At 40.7% G+C, this 23909-nt stretch overlaps 2 protein-coding genes across 4 annotated transcripts in view; both read right to left on the bottom strand.

Moving 5' to 3' along the window:
• Nucleotides 1–4895: 4895 nt before the first annotated feature.
• Nucleotides 4896–8162, bottom strand: zfp36l2 (zinc finger protein 36, C3H type-like 2). 2 transcript variants are annotated; one of them, XM_058050318.1, is made up of 2 exons: nucleotides 7819–8162; nucleotides 4896–7724 (listed from the first exon to the last, which is right to left on the bottom strand). In XM_058050318.1, the coding sequence occupies exons 1-2, from the start codon at nucleotides 7906–7908 to the stop codon at nucleotides 6588–6590; spliced, it is 1227 nt and encodes a 408-aa protein (XP_057906301.1). In that variant the 5' UTR covers nucleotides 7909–8162; the 3' UTR covers nucleotides 4896–6587. The 2 variants fall into 2 exon arrangements, with proteins under 2 accessions (XP_057906301.1, XP_057906292.1); XM_058050309.1 differs by having other exon boundaries at nucleotides 4898–7727; nucleotides 7819–8150.
• Nucleotides 8163–11376: 3214 nt separating this feature from the next.
• Nucleotides 11377–23909, bottom strand: part of thada (THADA armadillo repeat containing) — a 109575-nt gene continuing 97042 nt past the window's right edge. For both annotated transcript variants that reach the window (XM_058050294.1, XM_058050303.1), the window contains exons 37-38: nucleotides 13268–13443; nucleotides 11377–12126 (exon numbers count right to left, since the gene is read on the bottom strand). In XM_058050294.1, coding sequence (XP_057906277.1) covers nucleotides 11803–12126; nucleotides 13268–13443 — 500 coding nt within the window. In that variant the 3' untranslated portion in view covers nucleotides 11377–11802. The remainder of the gene's footprint in view (nucleotides 12127–13267; nucleotides 13444–23909) is intronic.

Raw genomic sequence — 23909 nt, 5'->3', positions numbered from 1 at the left:
ATGGCCTCCATCGCTGCAGCGGGCAAACAACGTGACCTTTTTCAGCATCCGTGATGCGCTGTCTCACCTTGAGTCACCTTGTGGCATTTATTTGCCGAGTGACTTGAGCGCCCTTCTTCCCTGAAAGTGAAAGGAAGTTTGAGGTGTCATGAATTCAATCCCAGCATGCATCATGTTCATCATCGGGAATAATAACAGAAGGGAAGGATAACATTAAATACTCTTTAAGCTTAACTTCTGCTTCTCACAGCAACTATGGTGCATTCAAAGACAAAATCTCAACACTTGATAAAAAAAAAATCATAATTAGTGAAGCATACAGACACAAACAAATCAAAACTGTGGGGATTTTTTTTTACAGTGGTACACGTATGCTGTACATGTTCCGTGTATTATCACATATTTACAAATTATTATCAACTGAATTGGCAATAACATGACAAGCCCACTGTAGTCCCTTGTTTATGTTAATAAAAGGAATATTTTCCTAGTTAGAACCTGTTTATGACTTTCTAAATATGTTTTCTATCATTATTAGAGCCCTGTAACACGCATATAGTCACATTTACACTACTATTATTCTTTGTTTACGTCATATTGTGCAACAAGTATGCTGCAGGGACTTGAGACGACCCCTGGCTAGCTAACAAGCCAGCAAGCAAAAAAAAAAACCTTACCACTTCCACACAAAATGGGAGTAAAATTATTATGCCATGCCTGAAGTAGGATTCCTGATTCATAAATGAAGTATTTTTGTAATTAAAGCATAAAACATTCCGTTGACAACCTTCTCAATACGTTTTTTAACATTATTTGAGCCCCGTAGACATAAAATAATACATATATAGTCACATTTACACTCCTATTATTCTTTTTATTTTATTATTTACGACATATTGTGGAACAAGTATAATGCAGGGACTTGAGACGACCCCTGGCTACTAAGCTAGCAAGCTAACAAGCCAGCAAGCCAAAAAAAAAAACTTACCACTTCCACACAAAATGGGAGGAAAACTATTATGCCATGCCTGAAGTAGGATTCCTGATTCATAAATGAAATATTTTTGTAGTTAGAGCATAAAACATTCTGTTGACAACCTTCAAAATACGTTTTTTAACATTATTTGAGCCCTCTTGATATAAAATAACACCCCTATAGTCACCTTTACACTCCTATTATTCTTTTAATTTTACTATTTACGACATATTGTGGAACAAGTATAATGCAGGGACTTGAGACGACCCCTGGCTACTAAGCTAGCAAGCTAACAAGCCAGCAAGCCAAAAAAAAATCTTACCACTTCCACACAAAATGGGAGTAAAATTATTATGCCATCCCTGAAGTAGGATTCCTGATTCATAAATGAAATATTTTTGTAATTAAAGCATAAAACATTCTGTTGACAACCTTCTCAATACGTTTTTTAACATTATTTGAGCCCTGTAGACATAAAATAATACATATATAGTCACATTTACACTCCTATTATTCTTTTTATTTTATTATTTACGACATATTATGCAACAAGTGTGCTGCAGGGACTTGAGACGACCCCTGGCTACTAAGCTAGCAAGCTAACAAGCCAGCAAGCCAAAAAAAAAACTTACCACTTCCACACAAAATGGGAGGAAAACTATTATGCCATGGCTGAAGTAGGATTCCTGATTCATAAATGAAATATTTTTGTAGTTAGAGCATAAAACTTCTGTTTGACAACCTTCTAAATATTTTTTAACATTATTTGAGCCCTCTTGATATAAAATAACACCCCTATAGTCACCTTTACACTTTTCATTACCCAATATAAAAGACATAATTTAAGAAAATAATACCCATAAGACATAAATAACAATGGTACATGTGTGTTGCTGTAAATGTGTTCCTGTTCCTGAGTGAACTGAGTAGGGGGGGGGGACAGGAAGTGACATTGTTGAGTTTTCACTTGGTGTAGGTTTCGGTTGTAAGATTAGCTTGTGTTAGGGATTATTGTGCCTGTTGTGAGATCATTCAAAAGCATGTTGTTCCAGCGACCAAGTCTGGTGCTTGTGTATCTCACCAAATATTACAGTGACATTACTGACACCTTGTGTAGAACACTACATATCTTCACAATATTTTTTGAATGCGTCTTTTGAGTGCCTTATATTTGTATTTTATTTCATTCAGCCAATTTTATGTTTGAAATTAAATTAAATTTAGGCAAAAATATGCATAATTTTATGCATATTTTATTGTAGAACTATATGAATATTTCTTCATGTGGTTGTAGTTTTTGGCAGTATAAAGCGGCACCATAGCCTACTGAGAAGTTCTCTGATATTGAACTAAATAAAGTCATAAAGTGTTTGGATGCATATTGGTATTATGATAACATGAACATAAACAATAATGCAACCGAGCGTTATAACGTGTGTAAATGCGAGTACCTTCCATTGTGACACAGTACTTGTTTTTCTCCTCATATTTAGCCAACCTCCGCCCATCCAGAGCACACCGGGGGCCCAAACAACATCTCCAACGTACGAGCAATTATTGCCTGACCTCACGTCGGCCCTGAGCATGCCCAAAACAATACCAGGACGAGCCGAGCTTCCCCGACGCGGCCGTGGAACACAAATAGTAACTTCGAGAAGCTGCTGGCCGCCACTACAGAGCAGAAAGGAAACCCAACGAGGAGAACAAACAGCAGGACAGAGAAGAGGTGGAAATGGGTGGTGGCCAGGAACTGGTGTTCTTCCTGCCCTAATCACAAGTCAGAGAATTTCCTTTCATTGTCGCAACCTCCAGACTCATTAACCAGTAAGACCCCAGCGTGTACGCGGCGGCTCCGCTTATGGAGCAGATTATCTTTTATGGCGTCTACATGGATGAGGACTTAATCGTACATAACATGTAGGTTTAGTGATTGACACACTGAGTCGCAGGTATCCTACTTGGCTCGGCTCTGATAAACATTCATTATGAAATATTGAAGATACTGTAAATATTTGCCAGGACGCTTATCGGCCCACCTTATCTTGGCGTGAACTCCTGGGGTCCTTTTCTTTTCTTAATGCCTATGCTGCCGCTGATAAGTCCAGCGAGCGGCCAGCAGAAAGCACTCATTCTTTGCGGAGTTCCTGGAAAACTTGCATCGTGATGTATACACGCCAGAGATTAGTATGCGGTCTAGACATTGGAATAATCCAATCAGGGCCGAGGTTGGCGAAGAAAAAAGAAAGAAAGAGAAGTCAGCTGCTTAAACGACTGAAAGTACCAACTTATTTGGCTGATACACGCTGACTGTAGTACCAGAGCCTTTCAACAGGGGGGGCTGCCTTGAAATGACGCCATGTTTCGCGATGGAAGTGTACGCTTTTATCGCAGGTTTCATGAGAAATTATGGTGTAAAAATGACATGAACCTTGGTATCAAAATGATGTCATCACTGGTGGCTGGACTGAAAACGAAATGTTATATTTTCAATGAATAAATACAATAAATAATTACATTAAGTTAATCCAAAAATAAATACTATTAATAAAAAAAATCATAGTAACTAATAATAAGATTTTTTTAATTTAATTAAATTAATGTTGAAAATATCCTGAATTAATGTTAATATTAATAAGAATTTTTGAAATGATAAGATGTAATGATAAAATACAGTTAATAGTTAATATTGATGACCATTGAAAAAAACAACAAAATTAATACAAACACAAATAATAAAAATAAATTTATAAAGAAAATAAATTGATCGTTTAGTTAGACTTTTACAAACATAATACATTAATTTTGAAAATTAAGAATACAATGACAAAAATAAAATTACCAAAAATTAAAAATACAATGTGCAGCTAATATTAATAACAATTTTTAAAAACAGTTTAAATCAATAAAATTAATAATAAAAAAATAGTAGTTACAATTAATAAAATTAAAAAATATTAAAATGAATGAATGCATCATAAAATACATATTAATATTAAAAACAACAAAATACAATATTTACTACAAGTCAGAATACAAAAAACAAAAAAATCTATTAATCATAAAAATAATATTTGTATTTACTGTAGTGTTAATTTAAAAAAATTAAATAATAAAATGAATATTAAAAATAAATAATTAAAAACACAATTAATAATAAAAATAATTAATTAATTAATTAATTAATTAATTTGTTACAATTTAAATGAGGCAAAACTATGCTATAGTATCTCCATCGTTGTCCACACCAGTTATTATTTTATTCATATTATTGGAGAATTTCAAAGACTAGTCTGCTCAACATTGCATGTCACAAAATTTAGTAAAATAAATATATATTTAAACAATTTCAACCATTTAAGCACTTACACTGTTTGAAAAGTACCAATGGCAGCAATCTGGCACCAGATTAGCCAAGTCATAAAAGTGGTCAGCGTCCAAACACTTCTGCACACGTAACTCCAAAGGGGAACATCGTTTAATATGTTTGTAAACATGCTCGAATCCTCGTGTTGCACGTCGCCCCCCCGGGTGCACCTCTTGTTGAAACACGGTATCGCTTATCAGATTCCAAACCAGATAAAAACGGGGACGGGTGTATGGTTGAATGTATTCATGTCTGTCAGTACTTATCTTTGTATTGGATCACATTGCATTGTGGATTTGGACCACATGATGCATTTATTGAGTTTTCGTACACGGTCTTGTCTTGCGGTTCAGTTCTTATTCCTTTGAAGGGCTGTGGTTGTAAACTGTCGTGGACAAGTTACCGCTTGTTGTGCGAAGCGTGCGTTGAAAAGACCCGTGAGAGCCTGAGGCTAAAAGTGACCAATCCCAGACGAGTCTTTGCAGGGGTCTGAAGACCTGTCATGTTCCTGACGTGTCCCTATCTGCGTTGAAATGACACGAGGCCTTTTTTTTTTTTTTTTTTTCCAAAAAAGGTTTTATTGGGAGAACTACAAAAAAAATGTACAGTACAAAGTTAACAGTCTCACACTCAATTTGTAGTGAACTGACTCCCCAAAAACGACAACTCTTTGTTGTCTTTTTGTCCATTTTGTTACATTCAAAAAGCTTTACTTCTGATAAAGTAGTCAAAAGTACATAGTGTGCATCCCCCTGTACCTACTATGTACAAACCAGACAACCACTTCCCTCTGCAGCAAACTCAACACTCAAAACTACATTTTCCATATCAAAAAAGACAAGAAAAGCTGAAATCAAGATAAGAGGAATGGGGACTAAGAAAGGTTACGGTTGTCGTCAGAGGATCTGAGTGGTAACAACCTTTAGAAAAATAGAATCTGACACTACATTCATTTCAACCTGCGTATAAAAAGATGCCATGTAAGAAAAATACTTTATTTGGTTAATTTTAAAGGCATGACATGCTGCTGCTGAGCCCCATAGGCACTACGTCATAATAATAATAATAATAATAATAATAATACTGGGGCACATGGGATTGCTACATTCTTTAGCACGTGGCAGGAATCACAGTGTGACCTCGTGCAAACAGAGAAAATAAAACAAAAATACTTTTTTGGTTAATTTATTGACTTGGATTCTTTGTCGCTTAAGTCGGATCTAGATCAAAACTAACGGTTTGGACGGTCTATACAACCACTGTTTACATTCTAAAAGAAAAGGGAGAGGAAAAAAAAAAGCCTTCTACAGCATTGACACAAGCTCAGAAGCAAAAACAGCAATTACGCAAACTTTAATAACCGTAAACAAAGAAAATTAATGAAATAAATACATACGTTCTCTTAAATTAAGATTTTTTTTTACTCATTTACAATAAAAATAACCAAGTGAAGTTACAAAAAAAAAAGGAGAAAACAATATATATTACTGTGAAAGGAACATACACTCCACTTTATGCAGATTAATAATGGCGATCATAATTTAAACATAAAAGAATATAGATCTATTGCTTCATCATACTTGATAAATACAGTATGGACACAAATTACCGATGTAGCCTATACTTGTTTCACAAGATAATAAATAAGTTAAATAGTCCATAGCCAGTTGTGCACCGCTATGCAAATCACTCAAAACAGCTAAAAAAATAGATATTTAACCATCAGCAGTGATTTCCCCAACAAACCCAACTCAAGCAACAAACTGCACTAACCAAACCAACCACTGAGTGGCGCTGCTGTGAGAAGACAGGTACGGAATGGAAGTTGGAAAAAAAAAAGAAATGTTACTTTTGAGTCAAGGCATTTTCTTGGCAGGATGGGAGGAAATCGACCCGCTTATAGTCTGTTCATCTTGTCAAGTCTTGTTCACTAATCCCAAGAAAAGTTGCAAAAAAAAAAAAAAAAAAAAAACAGAAAAGGGGGCTGGCATGAACCCTTGGGCAAGGCACTGATGGAATGCCTTCTGTTTGCTATCTAAAGTTCGAGTACAGCTATATTACATCAGAGAAAAGAAAACAAGGACACTTATTGATCCCTGCGGGTGGAACTTTCCTCGCAGTGCCCCCCACCAGGGAGGTCAGAGCGGGGCCACCACTGCTGCTCAAAGGCACTTCAGCACGGTGGAAGCCTGGACCCACCCATAATCCATGATAATAATAATAATAATAATAATAATTAAAAAAAATTTAGTCATCAGAAATCGACAGCCTGCTGAAGATTGGCAAACGTCTCCCGGCGTCCAGACTGGGAGACTCGGAGCCGCTGAGGCTCCCCGAAGAGCTGAGGGACCCGCTGGCGTAGCTCTCCCGGTCTGAGAGGGAGTCCGGCGGGCTGGGGGGAGGCTCGAACACCGGCGACTCGCTGAGGCGGCGCAGAGCCTGCAAGTGACTCATGTTGTACGCCGGAGGGGAGGGTGGGCACACGCCGCCCTGCACGCCCCTGTACTGGGCACCGGCGGTGTGGTTGTTCGAGTAGCTGCCGGAGGCGTGCACCGCCAGCGGGGCCAGTAAGGCTTTTAAGTCTTGTCCCGGGAACGAGAAGGCGCTGTTGATGCAGGAAACCGAGTCGTAGAAGCTGGAGGCGGGCGGAGGGGGGGTCCGAGACGTGGGGCTGTCGAGCAGCGGGGACTCCAGGTCGTGGTGGGTGGAGAAGCCGGAGAAGCTGAGGCTGTGGTGGAGCTTCGGTCGCTCCCTCTGGGTGTAGCATAGCTGCTGCTGAGGGGGGAGGATCTCTCTGTGGTTGTAGCCGCACATCTCCCTTGCGGACCTGGCTTCGCCCGCCTGCACGTTGGCGTTGGGGGCGGGAGCGGGCCGGCGCTCGTCGGCGTTGTGGATGAAGTGACACCGGGGACCGTAGGGGCAGAAGCCGATGGTGTGGAAGGTGCGGCACGGCTCCGTTTTGTACTTGGGGTGGCGGGACAAGCTCCTCAGCTCGTGGTAGCCGTGGGCGAACTGGCATTTCTCGCCGTATTTGCACGAGCCGTTCTCCTCGAAGGGCCGACACAGCTCCGTCTTGTAGCGGGTGGAGTTGATCTGAGAGCCGGCCTTCTGCTGCAGCGCGGCCCGCTCTCCGTTCTCGCTGTAAGCGCGGTCGCGGAACTTGTTTTCCTTGTTCATGAGCGAGGTGGTCCCGCTCGGCGTGTTCTCTTTCAGGACGTTGAATTTGTTGCCGTTGTTCAGCGCCTCCAAGTTGCTGGTGGAGTTTCTGCGGAAAAATCCCGGCGTGAAGGCGCCGCCGGTCCCCGCGGCGGCGACCGGGGCTCCCACCGCCTTCTTGTCCAGCATGCTGTTGATGTGGAGGGCGTTCATGTTCGTGCTTTTATCCTGCTGCGAGACCAGAGAAGCGGCATTAGATATGCGTGGCTTGTCGCAACATGCACCCAACTCCCACAAACGGATGCAAGAACCCGACACGTACCTTGTAAAGCATGTCCATGTCGTAGAAGGCGGACAAGACGGTGGCAGACATGTCGTTTCCCCAAACTTGCTGGTGCACTCCTTCTTTCATGGAGGAACGAGCAGGCTGCACTGCGACGTGCGCTGGTTTGTGCCACGACTGCTTTTTGGTTGAGGGGGGGAAAAGTTGTGGGAAGTTGAGGGGATAGTTTGTGACGATGAGTAGTAAAATGTTGTGATTCCTCCCCTTGAGAAGCGCTGAGGCGAAGTGCTTCACTGCGGGCTGCTGGAGCTTCCCCGGCTATAAATGGCTGGCGGTGTCCGGGGAGGAGCGAAGTCAAGTCGGAGAAAACTTTTGCCGGAGCCGCCTCCCACTTTTCTTTTTTTTTTTTTTTTAAACTTCCATTCACTGGTTGGTCGCCGGTTCTTTAACGCCACGCCTTGAAATTCAAGCCCGACACCCACTCCTCGTTATCGTCACATCCCAAAAGTGTTTTTTTTTTTTAAAATCACAACCAAATCAATAAAAGTGGGCCATATGCATTGTTTGTATCATCCGATTCCAAGTTCCTGTACACCATACTTTTCCTATAAACTCCACTTTTTTCTTTCTCTTTTCTCTGCGTTCTAAAGATATAAAAACAGATAAAAACAAACAGCTAAAAATGCACATGACGGGCCTTTCAAGCCTTCTTTAAAATAAAAAACACTCAATTTCTATCATGTGACCTGCATATTTTTCTGCTTGACTGATTTTTTCAACAGTCCTTGAATGCAACATAGTTTGTACATAGGCTCATCATGTTCATTTTCTACCGCTTTTCCTCACCAGAGTCGCGGGGGGTGCCAGAGCCTATCCCAGGTGACTTCGGGCGAGAGGCGGGGTTACCCCCTGGAGTGGTGGCCAGCCAATCACAGGGCACATACGTATAGACAAACAACCATTCACACTCACATTCATACCTATGGACAATTTGCAGTGGCGAATTAACCTAGCATGTTTTTGGAATGTGGGAGGAAACCGGAGTGGATTGAGATGGCCGAGGGTGGAATTGAACCCTGGTCTCCTAGCTGCGCGCTAACCACTCGACCACCGTGCAGCCCGCATTGATTCATGTCATAGTGTGTGACGCACGCCGAAAGTCACTTTTATTGCCAATGTTGATCTGAAATCAGTGTAGAACATCAACGTCATCCCATCTAACAATGGCATAATATGAAAAACATAAAAAAAAAACATGCATTTGTGAAAATGAATATCAAAAATCGACCCACCCCTCCAAATTAAAATACACAGCTTCCTCCTTGAAGCAATAGAACACACAGCACAGGAAATAGCTTGTCACACACATTGGGACTTCCTGTAAAAAAGCGAAGGGATTGGAACCAGCGTCAACACACAAGCAGCCCTGCCTTCGGGCCACCACACTTGGAAGCACACACATGCATTTGTAATGGAAGGAAACTCTCCCTGTGGATGGGGTGAGACCACAAGTATGAGTCCAGGCAGAGTGCAGGCCCATTTTTAGCCTCCGCTGGTTGCATAATCTATTTAAGCAGTACAACAACAGCCTATTCCACAATGCTACACATTGACGAACATGCACTTGAAACCCACCACATGACCTACTTGTGGGTCTCCGGCAGACTCAGCTGCAGCCTTTGAGTGGAAAGGTGTGATTTCAATACAAAATAAATAAAAGCGACTACGGTTTGATCCTTTCACAGCACTTCCCTTCAGTTTCATCTCTTTACTTGTTTTTCACCATCTGGGAGGCCTGAGTGAAGGAATGTGTTGTTTTTTTTAAACGTGAAACGGGGTAACACTACCCCCTTGTGGCTATAGTAGGAACTGACAGAAATGAACTCGCGCGCCCTCTGCTGAGCAAAATTGTGTAAGGCAGCAATCAAGTCACATTGACAGTTTGCTTCAGTTCCGTTTTTGTTGATAATCACGTTCACGTGACCTTCCCAAGATGGCGGAATGTTCACATTCAATGTCAGAGACCAGAAATTGCTGGTTACGTCAACACCAGTAGCCATTATGTCCTTTTTAATTTACAATCATAATTCATCACGAGATGGTATAAACATATATATGTATACGTATATATCTATATATATCAGAAGTCTCATAGTATCTCAGGAGGAAAGGAAAATAGTAACAAGCCGGGGGGGAAAAAAATGACATAAGAGTTTGGAATCTACTACGAGCAACCCTAAAATTAGTCTGAGGGCTGCCCCGTTTGCTGCCTGCATTTGAGATAAACACTTTAATATGAAGGACAGACACGGTGAGAAATGTGTTTGAGTCCACAGAAACGGCTCCGCATCACACGGCTCTGTTTTTACTGGGGGATGTAAAGCTGCTCCAAAACATGACATCAGCTTTACTGTAACAAGGAACATGGCGGCCAGCGAGGGAGAGGGGTCCAACTGTATGTGGGCGCCGTGAACACGCACACACACACACGCACACACACACACAGGACAGTAGGCCATTGTGCTGTCCTCTAAATTACATAACTAGCGGGAAGGACAAAACAGTCCAATTGGAAAGGTCATTAAACACCAGGAAAATAACACCTGGTATGAAGTCCAAGCCGTATGGTATTATGATATAAAATAAATACCTCTTTTCTTCACCCCCCCCCCCCCCCCCGTCACAAATTACCCATTTATGATGAATGGAAAATGTATTTGGCGCTTCCTATAGGTTAAAAATAATTTTATAGTTTTCATTACAAAATAAGCATTCTGCTTATTTTATAGCAGGGGTGTCCAAAGTGCGGCGCCGATGTATTCTTAAAATGTAATTTAACAAGAAAACTAAAAAAGTAAAAGTAAATCAGCAGTAAATTTACAATAAAGTCAAAATATTGAGAAAAAAAGTTGTCATCTAATGGGGAAAAAATTTATTTTATTTAAAAAAAATTTTTTTTTTAAGAGAATAACGTAATAATCATAAGCAAAAATCATTCAAGTCATTTTAGTTGAAATATTAAATAAAAATATATTTAAAATGTGGTAATATAAGAAAAAAAAGATTTTTTTTCTAAAAATATGTTCTTAAAAAATGAATAAAGTCCAAATATTATGGGCACAAAGTCATAATTACATGAAGAATATTTTCAAGAAGAAAGTTGAAACAGTTGGGGGGGAGGTAGCTGTAAGTTTGTGAAAATAAAGTCAAAATACTGAAATTTTCTGAGAATAAACTCGTAATATTATGGAGAAAAATAAAGCCATTTTAGCACAAAAAATATTTGTTTTAAGTTGTAATATGAGAAACTAGCCCAGTGAAAATGAATGCACAATTTGTAGTTTACATTACAGTATCTTAACCTATAACTGCTTAGTATTTCCACTAAGGTGACTCTAGGGGTGTTATTTCATGCTTAGAGGGCTCTAATAATTTTAAAAACCCGTATTCAGGTCATGGACTGTTTTTATATGCTGGGAAAATATTCCATTGATCAATATTGACTTCTACTTTGAGGAAATTCATGTATTGTACTCAGGACTGGAATACTAAAACGGTTAAAGCCGTGATGAGACACACAAGCACCAGACTTGATCGTCGGATCAACATGCTTTTATTACAAGTTTGAACAGGCATAATAATCCCTAAAACAAGCTACGGTTTAAGCTAAAACTAAAATGTCACTGATGGGTCTGGAAACATTTAACCACGATAAATGAGGGACTACTGCATTGTTAAAGGGGTCTTCCGTGCTTAGTTCAGGGTCTTTTAAAATGTTAAAAAGATACCAGTGGCTTTCTTTTAATAAAATACTTAAAATAAGCAAATTTCGGTCCTTTCGGTCCAAACGCTCAGATTGGGCAGATACCACCTTGAGTAGAAGGGGTGCATGTACAGTATTTCATTTTAAAAATCAAGTAAGTGAGCACATAGTAAAAAAAAACAAACAGGCCATAGTCTCAGTCTGAGGTCTCATGACCAGTAAAGATATCCCTCATGGGATTCGCTACCCAAGTTGTCCGACTACCTGAATGTCTCCAGCACATCCAGCGCCAGGGTGGCCCTCTGCTGCTGCAGTTCCAGGTGAGTGTGCTCCACGGTGCAGGAGAACTGGGGCAGGACTGGGAGGGACAGCAGAGCCTGCTTGGTGTTCACGACCTTGGTTTGGGCCTTGGAGGCCAGCGTGGAGATTTGTTGAGCCTCTTCCAGCTCCAAAGCTCCAGACTCGTGGGTCTGCTTGTAGGCCAGAACGAGGGCGATGAGGTGTCTGTGAAGAAGCTTCACCCACTGGACCGGCTCGGCCCAAAGGTTTAGGTCGCCCTTTTCAAACAGGAAATCCTCTTCATCCTAGTCATCATTCAAAATGGCGTCAGTCGACGACAGTGATGATATTTCAATTACATCGGCAGTATTTCTTTGTAATATTATGAAAACAAAAATATAAATAAAACTGTCACTTTTGGAAAAAAATATATTGGATATTTGGAAATAAATATTAAATATTTGGAAAGTAAAAAAAAAACAAAAATGGGGGGAAAAAAGAGCAAAATTCATATTTACAATAAAGTCAAAATATTAAAAAAGTTGTAATCTAATGGGAAAAAATTAAAGAGAATATTGTAATAATGAGGGCAAAAAAACCCAAAATAAATTCAAGTCATTTTAGTTGAACTATTAAATAAAAATATATTTTAAAACGTGGTAATATAAGAAAGAAAGCAGTATTTTTTGAAAAATGTGTTCTTGAAAAAATGAATAAAGTCAAAATATTATGGGCACAAAATTATAATTATGTGAAGAATATTTTTAAGAAGAAAGTTGAAACAGTTTGTGAAAATAAAGTCAAAATACTGAGAGAAATTTTCTGAGAATAAACTCATAATATTATGGACAAAAATAAAGCCATAGTGAAATATTAAATAAAAATATACTTAAAATGTGGTAATATAAGAAAGAAAGAAAGAAGTATTTTTTCTCTAAAAATGTGTTCTTAAAAAAATGAATAAAGTCAAAATATTATGGACGCAAAGTCATAATTACATGAGAATATTTACGAGAAGAAAGTTGAAACAGTTGGGGGGCAGCTGTAAGTTTGTGAAAATAAAGTCAAAATATTGAGAGAAATTTTCTGTGAATAAACTCATAATATTATGGACAAAAATAAAATGTGGTAATATAAGAAAGAAAAAAGTATTTTTTTTTCTAAAAATGTGTTCTTAAAAAATGAATAAAGTCAAAATATTATGGGCACAAAGTCATAATTACGTGAAGAATATTTTCAAGAAGAAAGTTGAAACAGTTGGGGGGGGCAGCCGTAAGTTTGTGAAAAAAAAAGTAAAAATATTGAGAGACATTTTCTGAGAATAAACTCATAATATTATGGACAAAAATAAAATGTGGTAATATAAGAAAGAAAAAAGTATTTTTTTTTCTAAAAATGTGTTCTTAAAAATTGAATAAAGTCAAAATATTCCTGAATAAATCTCACCAGAACGGAGCTTTCTTCTGCCGCTGCCTCCTCATTGCCTTCTAAATCTCCCAGCAGCCACTCTGTCAGAGCGAGAACGCCTGCAGGGACTTGATTCCACACTTCCAACAGGCGACACAAGAGACCCACACCGATGTCCAAGCCCACGGGAGGACATACTGATACACCCGTCACATCTGCCAGACAAAATTGTGTTATTTATTCATACAAAATGCCAAAAATTAGTTCCTGGGTCAGAAATATCGGTGCCTATTAGGGTGAAGTCCCGCCCCCCCCGACCACCATTGCTGAAGTCTAAAGACTCTGGTGTCAATTCCAAGGTATGACCTTTCCCTGTGAGCAGTGTTTGTTCCAATAGGCGTTTAACTTTTAGGAACTGCCTCACTTGAAGGTTGCACACAAGGTCATCGTAAGGCAAACAGGTCAGGGACGCAACAGCCAGTAAAAGTAACCCAGCCGTGAGTTAAAAACAGATCTCAGAACAGATGACACCTTACTCTCACTTATTCTTTGCGTACCAAACTAATATTAACTCGGTCAGTCGGTTGGTTGAGTTAGCGACAAACGGCATTGCTAGACCATCGTGTATAAATATTAACCTCAAAGTACGGCGGCAAAAAAAATCGAGTTTGGCGGCAAAAAAAATGACAAAATTTTTTTAATCTTCGTCCACCAAATGTCGCAAACAATCCGCCTATTAGAATCCACTGGAATGTCATGGCGCGAGCCAAGTTGCGCCCGTCATGCTAGCTAGGAGTCCACTGGGCCAGCGCCAGTTGGTGCCAGTTGGTGCCAGTTTGCGCCAATGCAAATTTGCTGTGTCGCCAATAAGGTAACTAGTGGCGTGCAGTGGCTCAAACTGCCTCCCAACTGGCTCGTGGTGGCCCGTAACGGCGGCAAAAAAATCGAGTTTGGAGGCAAAAAAAAATGTAAAAAATCTTTCAAATCTTCGTCCACCAAATGTTGCAAACAATCCGCCTATTAGAATCCACTGGAATGTCATGGCGCGAGCCAAGTTGCGCCCGTGATGCTAGCTAGGAGTCCACTGGGCCAGCGCCAGTTGGTGCCAGTTGGTGCCAGTTCGCGCCAATGCAAATTTGCTGTGTCGCCAATAAGGTGCCTAATGGCGTGCAGTGCCTCAAACTGCCTCCCAACTGGCTCGTGGTGGCCCGTAACGGCGGCAAAAAAATGTCAAAATGTTTAAAATCTTTGTCCACCAAATGTTGCAAACAATCCGCCCATTAGAATCCACTGGAATGTCATGGCGCGAGCCAAGTTGCGCCTGTGATGCTAGCTAGGAGTCCACTGGGCCAGCGCCAGTTGGTGCCAGTTCGCGCCAATGCAAATTTGCTGTGTCGCCAATAAGGTGCCTAGTGGCGTGCACTGGCCCAAACTGCCTCCCAACTGGCTTGTGGTGGCCCGTAACGGCGGCAAAAAAATCAAGTTTGGAGGCAAAAAAAATGTAAAAAATCTTTCAAATCTTCATCCACCAAATGTTGCAAACAATCCGCCTATTAGAATCCACTGGAATGTCATGGCACGAGCCAAATTGCGTCTGTGATGCTAGCTAGGAGTCCACTGGGCCAGCACCAGTTGGTGCCAGTTCGTGTCAGTTCGCACCAAGGTAAATTTGCTGTGTCGCCAATAAGGTGCCTAGTGGCGTGCAGTGCCTCAAACTGCCTCCCAACTGGCTCGTGGTGGCACGCAACGGCGGCAAAAAAATGTCAAAATGTTTAAAATCTTCGTCCACCAAATGTCGCAAACAATCCGCCTATTAGAATCCAGCGCCAGTTGGTGCCAGTTCGCGCCAATGCAAATTTGCAGTGTCACCAATAAGGTGCCTAGTGGCGTGCAGTGGCTCAAACTGCCTCCCAACTGGCTCATAGTGGCCCATAACGGCGGCAAAAAAATTGAGTTTGGCGGCAAAAAAAAAAGTCAAAATTTTTTAAAATCTTCGTCCACCAAATGTTGCAAACAAATATTAGAATCCGCTGGAATGTCATGGCGCGAGCCAAGTTGCGCCTGTGATGCTAGCTAGGAGTCCACTGGGCCAGTGCCAGTTGGTGCCACAGCGAGCCACTACGCGCCAATCACATAATCTTTGCCGCGAACTGGCACCAACTGGCGCCAGCCCCAGTCTTAAGTTTGTCCAAGTGGTGTTTCTGTACCACTTCCTCAACAGATCGAGTTGAGCCCTAGATCGGTGCGTACCAGTAATGATTGCCACGAGACCACCGTGTTTATAGATCTAAATAATTGGATACACGGTGATAGAAAAGTTGTCATGCTTGAAGATTCTCCGTTTCCTGGATGAGGACCGGATATTCTACGGAACACGGCCCTGTTCGCTGGCACTCCAATGCCGTGACATTGTCCTGTACCCGAGCAGAGAAACAACCCCACAGAAGAATCCATTTTGGACAGTAGGAATGTTTTTCTTGGGAGGTCATATTCAGCATTTCTTTGCCTCCAATCATAGCTCAATGCTGGTCTTTTGACCGCATCATATTCTCCTAGGCCTGGTCTGAACTGGAACACTTTAGATGAGCCTGTCTGAAGACAAATAGATTCTTGAGTAGAGGGTCTTTGCGGGTACTGCAGGATCTCAATCCATTACAGCGAAGTGTCTCACTTATCTTGACTTGACTTCGGGTCTGTTGGTCCGGTGATGAAGTCTGGTGCTTGTGTGTCTCGCCGAACATAACATTTTAACGCTTCAAGGAAAAATAAGGTCACAAATCGTGATCATCATGTTTTGCTGCCGTGTTGCACCAACTTTGTTGATGACTTCGATGTAAACAAGGAAGCTAAACAATCTGTGGATGTTTTGCCGAAATATTGTGATTAGATACAACAAGAGCAACCCTCCGTCAAGGCTGACGATACCAAAAAACAAAGCTGAATTCCTCCTCAATGTAGTACAACATGTAGTACAACAGGAGATACACAAGTATTTGGAAACAAAGCCAGTCGTTTAAAAATAAGATAATAATCGCCCCAAGCGAAGGGGACAAGGCCATGGATGTTTATAAAAATAAATGCTAATTTGGGAAATGACGTACATAGCTATGTTGGTCACAAAAATATACCCATACATTGTTACACTCACATACAGTGCACTTGATGTGCCGGAGAATAAGAAGACGTAGCAAGACACCTCTTAAAAAAAAACAGGCACGATAATCCCTAACGTGGTCTACTGTTGTGGTCATAAGCCATGCTAAGCTAAAATGCAACTCTGAACCCACTACACCAAATATTTACACCAGCAGTCGTACTTATGTCTTATTTTCTGTTATGTCGACGATATTGGGTAATATGAGTGGTTGTGATTTCATGTCTAGAGGGCTGTAATATTGTTAAAAAACATACTTAGAAGGTTGTAAACAGGTTTTTTATACTGTAACTCCAAAAATATTCTACTTATAAATAAGGAATCTTACTTATCACTAAAATTCACTTATCACGGTTATGTCTACAACCAATGAACAGTGATAAATGAGGTTAAATGATATAGGTTTTATTTTTGTGCGTCACAGTACATACAACAGTAAGTATGGTGTGTTCAAGGGTTGCTGAACAAAGTGTGAAATTCTGATACTTTCTAAGTCACATTAGTATATAAGTCTGTGGAAAATCCGGTGACTGTGTTTTATTTTCCCACCTTGACCATCGTCTCTGCAGCTGACACCCAGATAACACCAGACACATCAAACGCTACCACTATGGGAACAAGAGGCGGGGTGGGGGGGGGGGGGGGGTGTTGAGGTTTATATAGACCCCCATCAGCACACATACAGTATAACACAAAGCGCGATGGGAACCCGGATGGATTTTCCTCTTGAGAAAAGAGGCGTAAAATCAGAGGCTGAGTGCGAAACCCAGTCCGTGAACATTAGAGGCCGCTGATTGTACGGCATTACGGGAGATTTAGCAGTTTAAGAGCTTGAGTGACAAATTCTTTTCTTTACCAAGAAGCCACCTCTTGTCCGGGAGTGATCAGCCTCAGATGTCCGAGTCTGCTTTACCACGCAACATAAAGGGTCCTAATAGCTGCGTGCATTTTCTTTTCCGACAGGCAATTCCCACATCTTGTAATGTGATTTCCCTCCTTAAGCTTTTGGCATGAAAGACTTTTTCTCAAGGAGATTGTCTGTCATAGCCAACGTGAGTGTTGGATGACTGTGTGTGTGTGTGTAGTTTGTTTGTTTGCAATAGACCAGGGGTGGGCAAACTGCGGCCCGGGGGCCACATCCGGCCCGCCAAGTGTTTGAATACGGCCCGCCCAATCTTTCCAAAGTATTTCATTTAAACTCAACATACAACCTGGCATCATGGCCTGAGCCAACCTTTTGATGGTTTTATCAATTTCGTTTTTTTGACATGGTCTGTTGTTTACAAAGTGCTCCTGAAAAAAGGGACACAAGCACATAATAATAATAATTATTATAATATTATAATTATTATTATAATATTATAATAATATAATAATATTATATTATAATAATATTATTATTATTAGATTATTATAATAATTATTAGAACTATTATGATTATTATAATTATTATATTAATGCTAATTATTATATTAATCATATATAATATTATTGTTATATTTGCATATTTTACATAATAATAATATAATAATTATTATTTTAATTTTATTGTAATTATTATAATATTTTATTATTTTTAAAATATTTAAATATAAATATAAAATAATAAATAATAATAGCAGATTGCATGACAATTTTACAGATACAATAATACCAGGTGGACTTTTACGTGTAAAATATATAGTCTGCCCCCCCCCTGTAAATTTTGTCATATCGATGCGGCCCGCGAGTCAAAAAGTTTGCCCACCCCTGCAATAGACCCTACTCTCCTGTGCCAGTTCATAACGGATTTGACGGTATTGAATTATTCTATTTTAGTCTCTCAAATGTTTTTTTAATTTCCTTAGTCGTCCATAAAGGCAAACCTATTAACTTTGCATTTTAGGTAAAAAAAACAAAACAAAAAACACTAGCCAAATATACATGGACCCAAATATTCCAATTCCATTCTGGTTATTTGCTCAATCGGAAAGAATGTAACCTTTGTATACACCTCATTCCCAAAGAAAAGTGCCAATCCGAATGAATATATAATGGCATTCCCAGGGGTGGAATATTCCTTTCCCCAATCCGATTGAGGTATCTTGTACCCGCTCAATCGGAAAAATTGTCAGACTGCGTTCTTCTTCTTCGTGGTGTTTTTCTTCTTCTGTTGTTTATTGGCGGTTGGCAAGCAGCTTTGGTGTGCATTAGCGCCATCTGTGGAACAGAATCTAAACCCTTCTATACACCATTCACAAGTCCGGTTTTATTAAAAAAAGAAAATACATATCTATATAAAACATGTGCCGAGCTTAATTATAAAATATTAGCAAGATTGAACTTTATTATTTCCTGTTCCCGGGTGCGTTCTTTCAGCGAATGCTGAGATATGACGTAACCGCGGACGTTCTTCGGTTTAAAAAAATGGACGAGCAATCGGCACTGGACTTCTGCGGAAAGTTTGTTTTTGATTCAAACTAAATTCCAAGACTGGACGAAGGAAAAACTGGCAATACGGAGTTATTCCAACAAGTGAAAGAAAAACTAGAGGAAGTCGGTATCACGTGATGTTGGTGTTTACGCTTTACTGCGCATGACCCATTGAGTATTCTGGTTGATTATAGCGGCGCATGTAGACACGCCATTGGAATATTCCTTTCCATGGATACCATTGCTTTCGGAAAAGTCATTCGGAAAGATTCCATTCGGAAAGAGAAAAACTCCTCATGTAAACGTGGCTATTGACGCACATCAGCTTTGACTTTGGGAAACAGTAAATGTTTATGTTTGGTTCATATTGATTTGACCTGAACAGATGACTTGATTAATCACAAGCTTCAGATTAATCAATGAAGACAATAATCATTAGTTGCAGCCCTGCTCTATTTGAGAGCCGTGGAGGACTGTAGAGGGAAAATGTATCCTTATCCTTAAGAGGATAAGGATACGAGGGTCGCGGGGGGTGCTGGAGCCTATCCCAGCTGTCTCCGGGCGTAAGGCGGGGTACACCCTGGACTGGTCGCCAGCCAATCACAGGGCACACATAGACAAACAACCATTCACACTCACATTCACACCTATGGACAATTTGGAGTAGCCAATTAACCTAGCGTGTTTTTGGAATGTGGGAGGAAACCGGAGTACCCGGAGAAAACCCACGCATGCACGGGGAGAACATGCAAACTCCACACAGAGATGCCCGAGGGTGGAATTGAACCCTGGTCTCCTAGCTGTGAGGTCTGTGCGCTAACCCCTAGACCACCGTGCCGCCCTCCTTAGAGCCTTGAATTGGATCATTATTGCATGGGTGGTTATGTTTCAGCTGACCCTTAACTGATGCAGTGAATTCTCTGAATTCTCTGTTGAAACATCCTGATGATCAATCATCATCATCATCATGAGAAAACATGAAATAGATTGCTGAAACTAGTAAAACTGGGTTAAAGAACTGTCCAACACAATCATAAAAAGCGGAATAAACTTTGCAGAGTGGTCCAAATCTCGTACAGTTTACACTTGAAATGTGTTTAAAATGTGAAATGTGTCATTTCTATTGCAAATGTTGATCCAAAATCGGACAAGATTACCAACGTCAACTTGCGGGGATCTACTGTATACATGGAGAGAATGTCGGACTAAATCTGACGCGGTGCCGTTGGTGTCAGTAAATGTCAGGATGTTGGGGAGTCTTTGCTGTAGGTTCCACACTGTAACACCAGCTAGATCACGGCAGCAATGTGTTCCAGCTGCATGGGAATGTTGACTGGGCAGCAAACGCAACCAGTCACAGAAGTGACCCCGACTTTATAAGAGAAGAAATGAATCCAAACAAACTTGACTGTTCTCTATAAAACTAATTGTTGCTTTAAATCAGTCAACATTCATTCATTCATTCATTTTCTACCGCTTTTTCCTCACGAGGGTCGCAGGGAGTGCAGGAGCCTATCCCAGCTGGACTGGTCGCCAGCCAATCACAGGGCACATATAGACAAACAACCATTCACACTCACATTCACATTCATACCTATGGACAATGTGGAGTCGCCAATTAACCTAACATGTTTTTGGAATGTGTTAGTGTTCTTACAAAGAACACTAAACTCATCACACACCAACTTAACACTCAAGAGGTATAATTAAGAAACCAGCTCAACCGAATCATTCATTTTCTACCGCTTATCCTCACAATGGTGGCCAGCCAATCACAGGGCACATATAGACAAACAACCATTCACACTCACATTCATACCTATGGACAATTTGGAGTCGCTAATTAACCTAGCATGTTTTTGGAATGTGTTAGTGTTCTTACAAAGAACACTAAATTCATCACACACCAACTTAACACTCAAGAGGTATAATTATGAATCCAGCTCAACCGAATCATTCATTTATTCATTCATTTTCTACCGCTTAGCCTCACAATGGTGGCCAGCCAATCACAGGGCACATATAGACAAACAACCATTCACACTCACATTCATACCTATGGACAATTTGGAGTCGCTAATTAACCTAGCATGTTTTTGGAATGTGGGAGGAAACCGGAGTACCCAGAGAAAACCCACGCATGCACGGGGAGAACATGCAAACTCCAGGGTGGAATTGAACCCGAGTCTCGGATCTGCGAGGTCTGCGTGCTAACCAATCGACCGCCGTGCAGCTTGGCCCGAGTCGCATTTCAAAAAACACTAAACTAAGAACACTAAACTCATCACACACCAACTTAACACTCAAGAGGTATAATTATGAAACCAGCTCATTCGAATCATTCATTTATTCATTCGTTTTCTACCGCTTAGCCTCACAATGGTGGCCAGCCAATCACAGGGCACATATAGACAAACAACCATTCACACTCACATTCATACCTATGGACAATTTGGAGTCGCCAATTAACCTAGCATGTTTTTGGAATGTGTTAGTGTTCTTACAAAGAACACTAAATTCATCACACACCAACTTAACACTCAAGTGGTATAATTATGAAACCAGCTCAACCGAATCATTCATTTATTCATTCATTTTCTACCGCTTATCCTCACAATGGTGGCCAGCCAATCACAGGGCACATATAGACAAACAACCATTCACACTCACATTCATACCTATGGACAATTTGGAGTCGCTAATTAACCTAGCATGTTTTTGGAATGTGGGAGGAAACCGGAGTACCCGGAGAAAACCCACACATGCACGGGGAGAACATGCAAACTCCAGGGTGGAATTGAACCCGAGTCTCGGATCTGCGAGGTCTGCGTGCTAACCAATCGACCGCCGTGCAGCTTTTCAAAAGTCGCATTTCAAAAAACACTAAACTAAGAACACTAAACTCATCACACACCAACTTAACACTCAAGAGGTATAATTATGAAACCAGCTCAACCGAATCATTCATTTATTCATTCAGTTTCTGCCGCTTATCCTCACAATGGTGGCCAGCCAATCAAAGGGCACATATAGACAAACAACCATTCACACTCACATTCATACCTAAAACATATTATCTATATTATCTATATCTAAACATATTTATAAACATTATTAGAGCCCTCTGACATAACATAACACCCCTATAGTCACCTTTACACCCCTTCTATCCAATATCGGGTAAGAGAAATAAGACATTTTCAGACGTAAATTAAGAGGCATGCTTGTGTGCAAAGCAGGATTCCTTATTTAGGAATGGAATATTTTCATCAAACACAAAAAACTCATTGTGACAAAAACCCACACATGCACGGGGAGAACATCCAAACTCCAGGGTGGAATTGAACCCGAGTCTCGGATCTGCGAGGTCTGCGTGCTAACCAATCGACCGCCGTGCAGCTTGGCCCGAGTCGCATTTCAAAAAACACTAAACTAAGAACACTAAACTCATCACACACCAACTTAACAACCATTCACACTCACATTCATACCTACTATGGACAATTAACCTAGCATGTTTTTGGAATGTGGGAAGAAATCGGATTACCCGGAAAAAAAACCCATGCATGCACGGGGCCGAGGGTGAAATTGAACCCTGGTCTCCTAGCTGTGAGGTCTGCGTGCTAACCACTCGACCGCCGTGCCGCCAGTCAACATTCAATATAAATATATTTGTATTAGCCTAAATGATAGAACCAACGGTAAGAAGTCAAGTAAAATACCACCCATCACACCAGTCTTTACGGAAGACACTCGACTCTCAAACAACATTAAAACAAAACACAAGATACTTTTGGGTTTAGAGCCCAGGAAGCTAAAGTGTCACATAGAATACAAGGAGGTGTGAAACAAAAACACGCTCTTTACAGCCCTGACTTCCTTTGCTTGTTGGTGGCAAGCAGTGCGAGGTGACCAAATGTTGACGCCAACAGGAAACATTACCCAGAGAGGGACTGAAAATTACCATGACAATAATAGTTCAAGGTAGTACACCGAGCTTGTCGCAACATATGTAAAAACGTCACGAGAAAACAGCAAGGCTCTCAAAGACAGCAAAACCTAGAGACCAGACAACGCCACCATATTCACGAAAGACAATGCACTTGGTGCTTGAAATTGCTTTCGACTGGGACCGACTTGTAAACCGCTGGAAGTCTTTGGTCGTTGCTGCTAGAGACACAAACATACAACAGATTGTAGCCTGTGACGAGGAGCGAGACGGCTGGTCTGTTTGATCCAACTGATCTCACTGAAACACGTCAAATTAGTGAAACTCCTAAAACACCACGTAATGTGGTGGCGGCGGAAACATAATGTGCTAAAATTACACAGGAGAACCGCAATCATAATGACACATTTCGCTTGGGGACCTTGAAGAACCGAAGACTAGTGGCCATGATTATTATTATTATTATTCATTCATTTTCACGAGGGTCGCGGGGGGTGCTGGAGCCTATCCCAGCTGTGTTTGGGCGAGAGGCGGGGTACACCCTGGACTGGTGGCCAGCCAATCACAGGGCACATATAGACAAACAACCATTCACACTCACATTCATACCTATGGACAATTTGGAGTCGCTAATTAACCTAGCATGTTTTTGGAATGTGGGAGGAAACCGGAATACCCGGAGAAAATCCACGCATGCACGGGGAGAACATCCAAACTCCACACAGAGATGGCCGAGGAATTGAACCCTGGTGTCCTAGCTGTGAGGTCTGCGCGCTAACCACTCGACCACCGTGCCGCCCATTATTATTATTATGAGTTGCAGAATTTCACACAAAAAAAACTTTGTTAATAAGCTACTTTTAATTTTTAAGAAGTAAAGTTATTGTAAACCTATAAAAAATTTTGACATTCTGGAACGCATGAACTGGATTTACATTATTTCTTATGGGAAAATATGTTTTGGTTAGAGTACGTTTCGGTTAGAGTCGGACTTTCTGAAACGGACTAATGACGCTAACAAAAGTTCCACTGCAGTATGCAATTAATGATGCGTAGAGTCATTATGTAACATGATCGTTTAATACCAAGCTATTAAACATATTAAAGTTAGGCATAATGGAATAACGTTGCAGGATTTGATTTTTCAAATTACCGTATTTTCCGG

Source organism: Doryrhamphus excisus, chromosome 2 (assembly GCF_030265055.1).
Source record: "Doryrhamphus excisus isolate RoL2022-K1 chromosome 2, RoL_Dexc_1.0, whole genome shotgun sequence".
Classification (NCBI taxonomy): Eukaryota; Metazoa; Chordata; class Actinopteri; order Syngnathiformes; family Syngnathidae; genus Doryrhamphus; species Doryrhamphus excisus.
This window is presented reverse-complemented; position numbering and strand designations above follow the sequence as displayed.

Excerpts from the sequence above, each read along its gene's own strand:
- zfp36l2 (XM_058050309.1), bottom strand. The coding sequence starts at position 7,908 with ATGAAAGAAGGAGTGCACCAGCAAGTTTGGGGAAACGACATGTCTGCC. Across the intron at positions 7,728-7,818 it reads ACATGGACATGCTTTACAAG|CAGGATAAAAGCACGAACAT; the intron begins GTACGTGTCGGG and ends CTGGTCTCGCAG.